General features: G+C 48.7%; 1 protein-coding gene across 3 annotated transcripts in view; it reads right to left on the reverse strand.

Moving 5' to 3' along the window:
* Positions 1–5988: 5988 nt before the first annotated feature.
* LOC120368721 (inositol 1,4,5-trisphosphate receptor interacting protein) overlaps positions 5989–14420 on the reverse strand; it is a 35292-nt gene continuing 26860 nt past the window's right edge. For all 3 annotated transcript variants that reach the window (XM_039481155.1, XM_039481156.1, XM_039481154.1), the window contains one exon: positions 5989–11827. In XM_039481155.1, the coding sequence (XP_039337089.1) occupies positions 10162–11814 (1653 nt within the window). In that variant the 5' untranslated portion in view covers positions 11815–11827 and the 3' untranslated portion in view covers positions 5989–10161. The remainder of the gene's footprint in view (positions 11828–14420) is intronic.

Raw genomic sequence — 14420 nt, forward strand, 5'->3', positions numbered from 1 at the left:
TCAGGACCAGCTGTTTGAGGGAAAATTAAGTTTTCTTCTAAGATAGTTAGAGGTTGGCTTCTAGCCAAAAGCTGGACCTATTTCCTGATGCTACACACCAATTCAAAATAGTCACTTAAGTCCTCTGATGTAGAAAGGACAAATTATCTGATTAAGATACTATATTCCCTTCAAATAACTCCACCAGAGAGGTCCTTTGGGGCCATCTGCCTGTCCCAAGTCAGGGTAAAGGAGGAGGGGGGGGGGAGGGGGGGGCACCCAAACCAAAAAAAAAAAATCAAAACAAAACAACAAACAATAGAACAGAGAGCAGAGACTTTGAAAAAAAGAAAAAGAAAAGAACTCAAGACGCGCTGGGTGGCTGTGTGGTGAGAGCGAGAGAGCAACTAAGCCTTCTACAACCAGGAGGACCAGGAGGATTACACACGGCACATGGAGGACATGGAGGACAGTAGAAAAACAGGAAGCAGCGTTGCAGCAGAGGAGAGAGAAGAAAACAACAACCCCTACTAGGCTAAATATGGCGGCCGCCGACCTTCAGGTTGATAGCAAAAAAATGGGCTATACCTGGAACCAGCTAGAGCGAATGGCCCAGGATAGAAGACTCTGGAGATCTGTGGTTGGCGGCCCATACCCCGGTTGGGGTGACGGGCATGAATGATGAATGATTCCCTTCAAATAGCTGAAATATTTGGTTAAACCCAATTGGTTTAGGTGTGAGTCCAGTTCACTGCCTCAGAGGCAAAAAAATCTCTCAGATATGTTAGGGTTGCCAACTTTCTAATCACACAAAACCGAACACCATAGCCCTGCCCCTTCCCTGAGGCCCCACCCCCTGCTCACTACATTCCCCCTCCATCGGTGGCTCGCTCACCCCCATCCTCACTCACTTGCACTGGGCTGGGGTTGGGGTGTCGGAGGGGGTGAGGGTTCTTACTGGGGGTGGGGGCTCTGGGGTGGGGCCAGAAATGAGGGGTTCAGGATGTGGGAGGGGGGCTCTGGGCTGGGGCTGGGAGTTGGGGTGCAGGAGGGGATGAGGGCTCCAGCTGGGGGTGCAGGCTCTGGGGTGGGGCCAGGAGGGGGCTCCAGGCTGGGGGATGGGGCTGAGGGATTTGGAGTGAGGGAGGGGGCTGTGGGTTGAGGCAAGGGGTTGGTAGTGGAGGAGAGGGTACGGGCTCTGGGTTGGGGCCAAGGATGAGCGACTTGGGGTGCAGGAGGAGGCTCTGGGTTTGGGGGGGCTCAGAGCTGAGGCAGGGGGCTGGGATGTAGGCTTACCTCGGGCGGCTCCCGGTCAGCGGCACAGCGGGACTAAGGCAGGCTCTCTCTCTTTCCTGGCTCTGCGCTGCGCCCCAGAAGCAGCCAGCAGCTAGTCCAGCTCCTAGGCCGGGGGGCCAGACAGCGCCCCCCCAGCTCCCGTTGGTTGTGGTTCCCAGCCAATGGGAGTGTGGAGCCGGTGCCTGGGGGTGAGAGCAGCATGCAGAGCCCTGTGGCCCCACCGGCCAAGGAGCTAGACCTGCTGGCCACTGCTGGGGCACAGCATGGTGCCAGGACAGGTAGGGACTAGCCTGCCTTAGACCCACCGCACTGCCGACCGGACTTTTAACGGCCCGATCGGTGGTGCTGACCAAAGGCGCCAGGGTCCTTCTTCGACCAGGCGTTGTGGTCGGAAACCGGATGCCTGGCAACCGTAAGCTCTCCAGGGCATGGAACTAATTCGACCTGACAGCCAAAGGGTGAAGGGCTACAAACATGGGGCTGGCTGAGCAGGGCAAAGTTAGTATCCTGGTTTTTAAATACCAGCTATTTGGGTGGGACTCTGATGGGAGGGGATTTAGCTAAACAGAGGGACATGGGGCAGGGGCCAAAGGAGGGGGAGGTGTGGAGTGAGAATAAGGTCAAGGGTCCCTGAAGGGAAAGGGTTGGAACAAACAGTCAAACACCACAGACCAAACCTGTGGAAAGCAGTCTGAGATGAGGTGTCCCCTGGTCCCTGCTGAGGCTCCTAGCCACTAAGACTGCTCCTGTGGGTCCTTGAGCGTCTAGCTTGCTCCTCCTTGAGGGTTTTCTTTCCCAGGCCTAGCTTGGAAGCCGGGGCACTGCTTGAATCCTAGTACCTGGGTGAGGGGTCACCCTTGCACAGTTTTGGATGGAGGAAAAGAGTGGCCCTGGCTGGGCCTCATGTTTCTCCTTCCCAGTGGTTTGAAGTGGGTGGGTGGGTGAGGGGGCGGTGTCTCATTTCCCCACCTGTGCCTTCCCTCCTACCCTACGCTATTAATTCTGACCCCAAATCAATTCTGCCCCCTGCAGACCCCATCAGTTCTGCTCCTCCTGGGGTGCATTACCTGCCTCTCCAAGGTCAGGGGAGCAGAGGAACCATCCCATTGTTCAGAGGAGAGGAGAAGGGACCAGAATTGCCCTGAGCTTCTGGCCTCTTTCTGCTCCCTCCTCTCTCCCCTGGAAGACCCGCCTGGGCTCCTGAGGGGAGAGCTCTGCCTACTTCCTACAGCCGCCTCGAGCAGCTGCTCTGCTGCCAAGCTTGCAGCCTCAGCACAGCTCGGTTCCTGCAGGAGAGCTGTGTGTAGTCTAACCCTCCCTGGGTTCCCTGGTGGGCTGCGGCCTCCTCAGCAGCCCTCAGGTACTACTACGCGCTGCTCCCAGGTCCCTGCCGCAGGTCCATGTCGACTGCCACCACCCTATTTTAAAAGGGGCAGCTCCCAGTTGTATTACTAAATATAAACACCCCATTCTAAAACCACCTAGTCCAGGGGCCTAGGAGCATTCTGCAGAGCAAGCCGGCCTCTTCTGCCCTGCCAGTGACCTGAAGAGCTCTGTGTAGCTTGAAAGCTTCTCTCTCTCTAACAGAAGTTGGTTCACTAAAAGATATTACCTCTCCCACCCTGTCTCTCATGTCCTGGGGCCGACCCAGCTAGCGACCTCGCTGTAGTGCTGTTATGTAGCAAGTACCTGTCAATCTGGATCTGAGGAGCTCGCATAGGAAGGAGAATATACAAGAGAGCAGATGGACATAACTTGCTACAAACCCTAGGCCCAGCAGGCTGGCAATTAGGAGTTAGACAATGTCATCAGGCTAAAGATAACTAGCTCCTTATAGTTGATGGGGCGAAGAATGTTTTCTTTGCCTGGCTGTTACAAGTTATTTAAGCTTCCAGAAGGCCAATGAGTGAGGGAAAAGGCTGTGTCTACACTGCCACTTTCAGCGCTAAAACTTCAGTTGTTTGGGGGTGTGAAAAAAACACCCCCCTGAGCAACAAACGATTTAGTGCTGAAAAGCGCCAGTACAGACAGCACTTTATCGTTGGGAGCTACCACTGCTTTGCCCTGGCAATAACGTGTGACTGACTGCCCACGTCACAGCGCTGCTGCAGCTGTAACATGGGCAGTGTAGACATATCCTGAGTGTTATTACATTTAATAAGATTAATCAAACACTAACCTTATACACTTCTACTGTCTGTGTAAAAATTATTTAGCCAGGCTAAGTGATTGAGAGTTCAAGATGTAAATGGCATGCATGGCATTATTTCTAAGGCCAAAATGGCTGCAGTTGACAGTACGATGAGGGAGAATGACAAGACTTAATGTGAAATTTTTTATGTCCCAATAGAATTTTATTGGCCATAAGAGAAGGAGGTAAAAGTTAGTTTAACTCTTGCCCCACCCGAGGAGCTGTGAATGTCCAAGACCTTTGTTGTAATTTCTGAACCATCTTCACATTTTCCACATCCTACCTGAGAAATTCAAACTCCAGCTGGGTATCAAGGGCAGAGTGTCTGGATCTTTAGCATCTAGACTTATGTGAACTAAATTCAATTAGTAATGAGTATGGCTGGAACTTATTCAATGTTTAAGCTTAAATCACTTTAATCTGGTCTCCCAATAGAAACTAAATAACATCGGCACCACCCCTACAGGTTTCAAAAGCATCTGGCTGGCTCTGCCTTCTTCCTGTACCTTTCAAAGGTCTCAACTCCATCCCTAATGCTATGAACATTTCAAAGTATTTTATACCACAAAAGTTAAAATTATCTCAGGAGAGGAGAGATGAATCCTAAGGAAGAACAAATAAAGGAGACACTGCTAACTGGAAGACATGGGGATTTTTCCATTCAAATTACACCTCTACCTCGATATAAGGTAGATTTTTTGGCTGTCCTTGGGAGCCAAAAAAATCTTACTGCGTTATAGGTGAAACCGTGTTATATTGAACTTGCTTTGATCCACCAGAGTGCGCAGCCCTGCCCCCGGGAGCACTGCTTTACCGCATTATATCCACATTTGTGTTATATTGGGTGGCGTTATATCGAGGTAGTGGTGTACTTTTAAAAACCAAGTCAGAATTGGCTGTTTTATATGTTTCTTCACTGCAGTTTCTATTTTGCAAGAAGTTGGTCAGAGGATATGTGAGGAGGTGAGGATAGGCTTAGAACTTAAAATAGAGAAATCATTAACTCTACAGCAAAGAGGACGGTGCCTGGAGGGAAACTATTCCAATGAAGTTTTGATATTTGCACTGAGGTCATATCTACATGGGGGCATTCAGGAAAGTTAAGATGAATCAGCTAAATGTGTCAAGTTAATGCACATAAATAGTGCATTAACCCCCTGCCCCATGTGGATGCTCTCATCCAGAAGTAAAGTGGTCTCAGTGACCCCACAGCTCAGCTCTTCAGCCTCAGAGGAACTTAAGTCAGCTAACATATCAAGATTGCTGGGTGCCTCAGAGGGTCCATTACAAATATTTAATTCACACCCCAAAGAAAGACCAAATGAGAGTGTGTCTACTCTTCAAAGGACTCCTAACTCTGCCCCAACCTGTACTTTAGGGTCTTTGGCAAGTCACTTACCATCTCTAGCTGTGTTTCCTCATCCATAAAATGGGGGAAACCAACACCTACCTCTCAGAGGAACGAGAGTAGAGATGGGTTTGACCCCAAACCTAACTTTACTGGGACAGAGGTAGGAACAGAAATCAACCCAGGGGCTTTCAGTCTTCCCCACAAGGGCTCTTTTTGCTGATTTTGCCCCCATCCTTTAGATCTCAGGCACAGGAGCAATAATGGAAAAGCCTCTTCTGTGGTCCATGAAACTGACTGTTGAAAGAACGTGCAGTGGCAGAGTACAGGCAGCACAGGAGACTGCTAAGCTGGAGAACACAGCCTTTTGTCAACACCCAAATCCAGCACCCAAGCCACAACACTCCTATTCTTCATCATCTAGTGTTGTCCACTGGTGAGAGCTGGGAAAGGACAACACGCAACTCTTGACTGCACCGCTTGGCTCTGTGACTTTGGGTAAGTAATTTATTATTTGCATTGCCACAGCACCTAAGGGCCCTGGTCACAGACTAGGACTATCCTATTCCCCGACCTGCTCAGTGCAGATCACTGTCATAATTCTTACTTCACTGGGTGGTGCAAGGCTTAATTACGGGCTTGTGAAGAATATGGAGAGTCCGGGATGGGAATCACTAGAGAAATTATATGTAGCTTTATATTGATTTAAAATAGCCTGGTTGACAGCTTTTGTTTAGCACTTTCCTTTCAGAGACAGAACCACACTGTTAACTCAGAAACTAAGTGCCACTTCGCCTGAAACGTAAGGGAAGGAGCTGAGCAAAGTATGCAGTAGATAGAGGGTTTGTTTGGAGCTGTCTAGGTACCTGTGGGATAGGAAAGTGAATGGAATTCCTCCAGCAGAACTTGAAATTCAGGAGCTCAGGTTGAATCCTCATGTAAATGGCTGCAACTTCACTGAAGTGGAGAGGGGTGACACCCATTTACACCAGAACTGACTTTAGACTCATTGGGTGAATTCCTACCTGTGCTGAAGTCAACGCAAATTTTGCTGTTTATTCACTGGGGTTGGGGATTCCACCCTCTGCGTCCAAACTCCAACCTGCTGCTCCCTCTGGGAACTGTGCAAGCCTATGGGAGACTAGGAAACACACAGACACACTTCTCTTCTTTAAGAATTCATACAAGACTTCTAATACTCCTTTTATTATAAATAAAGCTGCATGAGAAATATACAAAATTCAACAACCTGCGGCTTTACAAGCAGCGCTTTAATACAGAAAGTTTTCCTGGTGTATCCTTTAAAAGGAATAGGATATGGATGTTCTTAAAAAAAAAAAAAAACAAGGAAGGGGGAGCTTGAGCTGCAAGATTTTTGGTACTGTTCCCCCATCATCCCCATCTTTGGTACTGTTCCCCATCAGGTTAGCCCTCCACAATACAGGACAGGACAGTCTCCCTTCCAAGCTAGCAAGGTTACAAAAGGGTATCCCAAAAGGCAAGTAATAAATAAGGCTGTTGACCACGTATGGTCCCACGAGAAGCACCAAGCAGTCAATGATTAGCAGCCACGCCGGTAAGATCAGGACAAGCGCTGCTGTTTCCTCGCTGTCACTTACAGGAAGTCTTACAGATTGCACATTAACACACATTAGAAAAGCCCAACTGCAACAACCATCACACCCTGCTTGAATGATGGACCAAGAGTTCAATTTTCTTTATGAAATAGAAGAGCTGCACATGGAACTGAGACACAGATGCCACGTCCCAAGGTTGGCACATGTTGAAGAGTGAAACTCCGTCCCATCCCCCCAAGATGGAAGAGTCTCTCTTAAAAGACATTCAGCTCTTGAATAGCAATAATGGCTTCAGCACAAGGCATTTCCTGCAGGTGAATGGCCCCTGAGGCTGCACTTTGGGTCCACGGCTGTATCAGTTCCCCCACCATGATAGAGCCTGTAGTAAAAGATTAAAGCAATAACTCTGCCCCGATGGAGGTGGTTAGACTCCAGTGGAACAAACCCTAGCCCCTTGTGACAGAGTTCCCCCAGCAAATAAATAGCAACAGCAATACCCCAGCATGAGAAGGGCACCTCTGCAGGATGATGTCCAGCCTGCTCCTTCTACCTCTTTTTGCTACCACATTTAAGGTCTGATCACCTGAGACTCCAAGTACCCTCATCCTCCAGTGGTTCTGCCCCTCAGAACTGCAGCCATATAGCTTATGAAGGAGATTGCTTCCACAAGGTTTGCCAAAACATGCTGTGTGAATACAGAGTACTTCCCCCATGGGGAGGTGCATCTGCATGGTCCTTCCCAGCCTGAATTTGCAGTAAACATCTTTAAGATGCTCACTCTGCAAAGTAGGCACCTCATGTTTAAGCAGCCTTAGCAAAGCAATCAGATAGATCCAGAAAGTCCCTACTATTGCTTCACATGTAGCTAATAATGGGTAGTTTGTGAAGTTCTGCTTCCCCATTGCCTGCATATGGTTGCAAACTCAATTTTAAATGCCCTCCCGAAAACCACCAAGAACTGAATTACAGTTGAGACATCTAGGCTGGCTTTAAAATGGGTTTGCTCCGACACTTCACACAAGGAAATAAGAGATGTTAAAAAATGGCCTTGTCCTCTCCCTTATCCCTAACACACACACACCCATTCTTTTATAAATTGTTTTTTCAGTCCATGACATGTCATTTCCTGTCACCAGGGTCATGGATTTCTTTCTGTGCTTCTGATATGCTAAGTTCAGACTCCTCACAGGAAATGTCAAACAGATTTTCACTTCTCTCTAGCTGCAAGATCCCTCCTCAGTGGATTATTATAAGCCACAGCTGCCTCCCCAGACCCTGCACGTGATAGGGCTGTGTAAAAATAGGGCTGGTGAGGACTGTACAATGCGCTGTGAGCTCACCGCTGCCAGAGGCACATTACTTTCATTTCAAATTGTTCCACAGAGCTTCTGATGTATCTACAAGTCCCTATTGCTCTCTACACCCTTCCTTATATTTTTGCTCATTGTATCCAAGTTGCCTGTTAGTCCCTTGTGACTGCCTTTTGATTACACATTGTTGTTTAATGGCTTGTGCTGATAAAAGCCAAAGCCCAATAGCACTCACTACCTCATGCCCTGCCTAGAGCAGCCAGACATGTCCTGTCACTCCAGTCTTGTTCTTCTCCTGAAAAAATGACCACCAATGGTATGTGGTGGTTTGGGGATGCAGACAGATGGCTGCCAGAATGTGGCATTGAGACCATTAGCTTCACTTCTCAAGTGACTCAGAGACTTTAGCCATTAACCAATAGACTTTCTTCCTCCTTTTTTCTCCCCCTTTCTGAACAATGCAGAAGTCACTTTCTGATCAAAAACACTTTTAATGTCATAGGTAAGGTTAGAGATAAAACCGGTGATCACCTAACAACCCTCAACCGCTGCCCTAGGGTATGGCTCAATTTGTATCACCCGAGGCTGGCTGCAAGCTAGTCGCAGAAGCAAACTTTACAACCCCCTGAGTTCTCAGCTCATGCCCTCTGCCTTTGTGCATAAGGACCCCTTTCCACTGGAAGGGTGGATTTGGGCATCCATTCAGAAGGGTGGGATAATGGTTCCTCCTGGAAAGGGGAACCTTCTCTTGAAGGTTCACTCTCAGCAGCAGGCTGGATAATTAGTCTATTGCCAGAGGGTGTCATGATCAATGAGATGAGATCAAATCTACTTTGCAGAAGTGCCATGATTAGGTTGAGTGGGTTAGAGCACCCTGCTGTAAAAGGTGGCATCACCAGTGCTGTCTATGCAGCCATCAAGGACAGTATCCCCCTCTTCTAAAAAGAGAGCCACGTGATGTGTACAGCCAAGACAAGAGCCCTAGCCTCAAAATACAAAACTGTTTAAAGCCTCTCAGATTTGGAAGCCAAGACTTGATCCTCAGACGCTCACTCTCCTGCGGTTGCTTGAAGCTTGGGAGGGGTTGTAAAAGCACCATGCTTTGCTCCCAGAGGCTGTGGGCCTCGCCTCACTCTAGCCGAGACTCCTAAAAGCAACTGATCAAAGCAGCAGCATTTCTGAGGCAGTCTTGTCTGAATGCGGATGGAGACCTTCCAGGGGGGTGTTTAGGAGGAGAGACAGGACAGCAGTTTTACTGTAGAGACTAAGAGTTTGCCACATCCAGCTTTAAAGATCCTGTTTGCCAGTTGCCCTTGCACACCACTCTCTTCCCTAGTCATAGCAGTTCTGCCTGCCTGCTTTGGTAGGATAAAAAATGTACTAGATTACCCATACCAGGCTGTGAGGTTAATATCTACCTTGCTAGGAGACTGTTATATCTGGGCTCATTTCACAGCGGCATCATTGGGTTCCTCTACACACACATCAGCTGCTTAAGTGGAAAACACAGTTTGTCCCTTAGGAACCTGCTCTGTTTGTGTCTGTCTTGCTGCTCAAAGGATACTAACATCAAAAGAATGTTCGATTGTGTCATTCAGAGCAGCAATGGGACACTGTCCTGACCATATGTTCACCCAGGCACGAAGTCCACTCCCGTGCCCTTTACCAGGATGATAATGAAAGAGACTAATTATAATTGTATCACAAATGCATCCTGCCCCCTGTCTCCGGTATGCTTCCCAAGGGAGAAGGATTTTGCAAGGTACAGGAAGTACGTATTTGGGTGGGGGAGGAAAGGGGAAGAAGTTGTTTTGCTGCAGCTGAAAGTCCTACTAAGTGGGCACTTTTGCAACTTGAATTTCCATTAGTTTAAAAAACGATGGTGGATTTCAATGCCGCTTTATCTGCTGCTACGTGGGGGATTGAAATTCATCTGCAGAGTCTGGGTTTTAACTCCCTCCACCCCCAAACACAGGAAAATCAGATGTTACTAAACTTTCAAGCTGCAGTCACAGGGCTGTGGCTTTTTACAAGTAGGAGGTCTCATTTGCAACATTATTTTTTTGTGGGAGCCATCTTAGTTTCCCTCTCATCCCCTTCCCTTCCTCCTCCTTTAAAAACAAACTAAATATCTGATTAGAGATTCTGAATAACCCCCAATATTTGCATTGCGACACCTGAATAGATTAGTCCTGTCTGTTGCTTGTCACCACCACAGGGACTGGTGCACAATGGGAAAAAACAAACCAGCCAACCCATTGGTGGAGTGGAGGGACACTGACAGCATAAATCTTTCAGTTTTTCCCTTCTTTCTTCTGCTCCCACTCTGAAGAAACCAGGGCCTGCACTGGTTTCCATGAAAGGAGAGAGTCTCTCCTGCTGCTGTCAATGCCTACAAGAGGTTTCTGCGATGCCGCAGGAACTTGTGCTTGATGGAAGAGCATTTTTCCACTGGTTCTGCTAAAGGGATTCTTTGTGGAGCATATTTGTGTGTCCCACAGAGGGAATGTGCACGGTGTACTCGTTTATCAGTGCAGAGGTGTTCCTCAGCATCTCATGAAACGTGTCCACCGTCTTTCTGTAAGCGTCCCTGTGCAGAACAAATGGACGGAAAAGGTTGAGTGGCTCTGCCTTCTGGAACGCTACTGGGAAGTTCAGCACCTCTGGCACCTTCCGGTTTCCAATGAAGAAGTGGCAGAGCTTCTTTTCCTGCAGGCTTTTCTCCAGAAATTTCAGCATGTCTTGCAGCCTGGCCTCCAGGTTCTCAGCGGCCCAGTCCTGATAGGGCCGAGTCTGCAGTAAATGCAGCATCACTGTCTTCAGGTGGTAGTTGGTGAGGCTGCTTGGACCGGTTAAGCTGCACTGCTTTCCATGAAGGAAGGAGACGATCTGAAGGCAGCTAAGGTGGCAGGCATTGGCAGGCAGCTTTTTGGAGATGGAGTGGATGAACCTCCTCTCATACACCGCAAAAGTAACAAACCAGTCAGTACTGGAGGCAGGATCAGCCGTCAGGCCGCTGCGGGGGAAATGGGAGATGAAATAGGCATCCGAGTCTTCACACTGTACCACAGGGGTGAGATTAAAGGCAATGGACTTCCCAGACCTGAATTTTATCTTCAGGGCTCCCGGTGAGTCCAAGAGGTTGAAAGTGAGGTCGAATTCATATTTGTGGGAGATTTTGTTCCAAGACTTGGTGATCGCGATCTGGAACCACTTCATGACCTGGTCGGCATCCAGATACTGGGTGTTCTTGAAGCACAGCAGATCCTCCATCTCACCGCTGGGTCTGGTCTGGTTGGTTTGGCTATGGAGGAGGCACAACATGTCTTCCCCCAGCTTAGTCTTGCCACAGATGCAACCTGCTGTATCCTCATCCGCCCTGCAGACTTTTATGGTGCCGTAGCCTTGTTTGTCTGGTCGGATAGACTCCCTTGAGCACCAGGTCTGGGATCGGAAACGGTATGGCTCTGGGGGAGTGAAAGGGACGATCAAGTCGCAAACCAAAGGCTTGTGCACCCTCCAGTTTTCGTACATGCTCCCCACCCCTATGGACTCCTCCACTTCCATGTCAGCGTCCCGGTTACACACGCTCCTCAGGGCCTCCAGCAAGTCATCCGCAAAGCCTTCCACCAACTCTCGCTTCCTAGCCATGTCACCAGTGGCACCCAGGATACACCTCTCATAGAAGTTGGCCAATGCGGCCTTGTCTGGGAGGGCCACGCCCTTGAATGCTTTCCCTAGAACGGCCATGTCGTCTTCCTCACAGGCTGACTCCTGCCAGTTCCCATCTTGGTAATCCTGCCTCCAGAGCTCGATCAGCAGGAAGATGACCATGGACATGGCGCTCCACAAGTCCCAGGGGAGAGGTTCCTTGATGTTCTGCTCCTCTGTCTCCGTGGCCTTTTCCAAAGCCTTCAGCACGGCCTCCTGTCCGGCAATCTCTTGCTCCAAACGAAGCTGCTCCAGCCGGAGGTTCTCCTCATGCGCCTTCATCTTCTGGATGATGTCCTCAGCGTACTCAGGAACGGTGGCATTCTCTTTGGGGAAGAGGAGTGGGTGGTTAACGATGGCTGTAATCACCACCAGACACACCCGGAAGATCCCTGCTGGCATGGCGATTTCTTCCCTGCAAGAGAGAGGGGCAGAAAAACCCATGGTCAGTGTCAGACATTTCACCCTCCACCCATGGTCAGAGGAATAGTGAAATAAGGTCACTGATAAAAAAAACATTTTATCTAATTTAATGTGGTCAAACCCTTTCTGCTCGCTCCAGCTAAATATCTGACACAGGGTCTCTGGGACACCCTGGCCGGGACCTCTTAGACACAGGCTCTTGTTCGTGAGCTCCCAGACAGAGGCTTAGAAAGGAGGTGGTCTCTGTCCGGTAAAGGCGGGTAAGCATGTGTGGATTCCCAGAGTTGTTGTCAGCTCTGCTATCCTTCAGAGCCAGAGGAGGACTCTTTCACTGCTACCACTGCTTTGTGATTCTGTTGGAAAGCTCTTCCTGCACAGTGGGTAGAGGCACAGTGCAGGGGGTGGGACCACAGGGAAAAGGAATGATCATGATACGGGTGGGGCCAAAGGTACCCATTGTGTCGGGCATGCCTAGAGCCCCACATTGCCTAAATCCAACCCTACTATCTCCACAACCGCTGCTTCTCATTCACATGTGGGGTGGGAACATGGTTGCATTGTTTTGTGCCTCTGGGAGGGAGGCACATCCCAAGTCGATTCCTGCTCCTTCAAAGTACCATGGTGTCACAGCACGGCCGAGATCATGCTGGGACACGTCCATCCCAGTGTAGTGGCTGCCACGACATGGTAGCATTTGGAAGAAAGCAGGGCAGGTGAGTCTGCAGCTCGGGGGTGGGGAGGGACCAGTTCCTCACACCCAGAGAGGGATGGTGTTAAATACATCATGTGGTTTAATTTTGGCACCTGCTGATCTATTACTGAAGGATACATTGGAAAACATCCCTGCCAGGTCTGAACAAACATCAACAATTCTCCCTCAGAGCTGCAGTCCCAGTCAACTGGCTCTATTCTGAAGGGTCCTGGGGCGTGCTGTTCTACTGCCAAATGTGTGCCACTCTGTTTACATGCAGTGTTGTGCCAGCAACAGCCACCACATGACACCAGCTTCACCCAGTTGTGGCTTGGGTGACAGCTTCACAGTGTTTTGTGTGGCTTCATTTGTACCGGTTACCATAATGCACTGGGTTTGCAAACTAATGAGAGTTTAGCACCCCAGGGGTTACTGGGAGCTTGATGAATTAATGCACTGAGACTTCATATTAAAGAAATTAACTCCCAGCTTTGCTGGGCACAATCCTATTGTCTGGGCATCTACCCAACACTGAATAAAACTCCCAGAGTCCTGGCCAGCATGAACTAGGAGAAGTTCTTTGGGTATTTAGGGGTGGCATTTCCTTTGATTGGAGATTGATCTCTTCTCTCCATGGTGCTGGGAAGTCACTAGCTCTAAAGGTCTCGTCGTCTTCCAAGTATTACCCCTGGGCCTTAACACAACAGGGAAGAGTACAGTGTTTTTTAATTTCTGGTGGAACATTTGGATACAACAGATCCATGCTATGTGTGCACGTGAGAGACACAGGTGGTGTGTATTTGGGAGAAAGAAGGGACTCTGCTATGAGAATAAAAGTACATTAATACAATACAGCAAAAGCCAACCAGAACCAAAGTAGAATCCTTCATAACTAACTAATGTATACTATTGGGGTGGGGTGGATCCTAAGTAGGCATTAAAGTGAGCCCATTGCTGTAGCTTCTGGGCAATAACGGTAGCATGTTACATGCTATGAGAGGCTGTCTTGTCTGTAGTACAGATTCACAAGCTGACAATCTTCATGGTTTTCTCAGGTCATATTCTAACAAATCCATGCCACCTAGGAATTCGTGGTTGTGTGGCTGTGCTGCCCCCCTTACTATTCAGTGCTTTATGATAGCAGAGAGACTAGAACTGCGATCCTCCTGCTCCAGAAACACAGGCCAACATTTGAACTGAAGGAGACTCACCATTAGGTTAGCAGTATGGCGCATACAACACACAGCTGAGCATTTCCACCAGTAGGGAACAGAAGTTCATAAACATACCAGCCAGTTCATTACAGCAGCACAAGTCATGAGGCAATATGGTGTCACCATAAGAGGTGACCCCTTGCCCTTCCACATGAGAATACTGTACATACTAAGAGGATACCATCTTTTACTATGAAGGCACTGTTCCAATATTATCAGCTGTCAGGCTACTCTATCCTGGCTCCCACTGAGACCACCGGTAATGGCATCATGACATGTGGAGCTAGCTGCTATATTGGGTTAGGGCACACTACCTTTACCCCTCTCAAGACCATATATTGCCTTAACAGAAAAGGCATGGAAAATGTGTTCAGTGGTTTCTTGTTCTACTTTCCATTCATGTATTTCCCCAGGGCACCACATAATTAGTGATTAACTTAGACTGTAAGCACTTTGCCTCTGTGTATTTTCAGAGCACCGGTGTGGTGAAAACAACACTGGATGGTGTATATTTATCCACAAGTGGCAGCCTCTGCTCAAGAGAGGGGTGGCACAGGAATAGGAAGGGAAGGGAGAGCAAATCAGGACAGAGCGGCATTGGCAGAACTGCACAAGGGAAGCTCACACAATGCTCAAGACAATGCTAAGAGTCCCTCCCCTTCACAACCAATACATTCATT

This window comes from Mauremys reevesii, linkage group 7, assembly GCF_016161935.1.
Source record: "Mauremys reevesii isolate NIE-2019 linkage group 7, ASM1616193v1, whole genome shotgun sequence".
NCBI lineage: Eukaryota > Metazoa > Chordata > Testudines > Geoemydidae > Mauremys > Mauremys reevesii.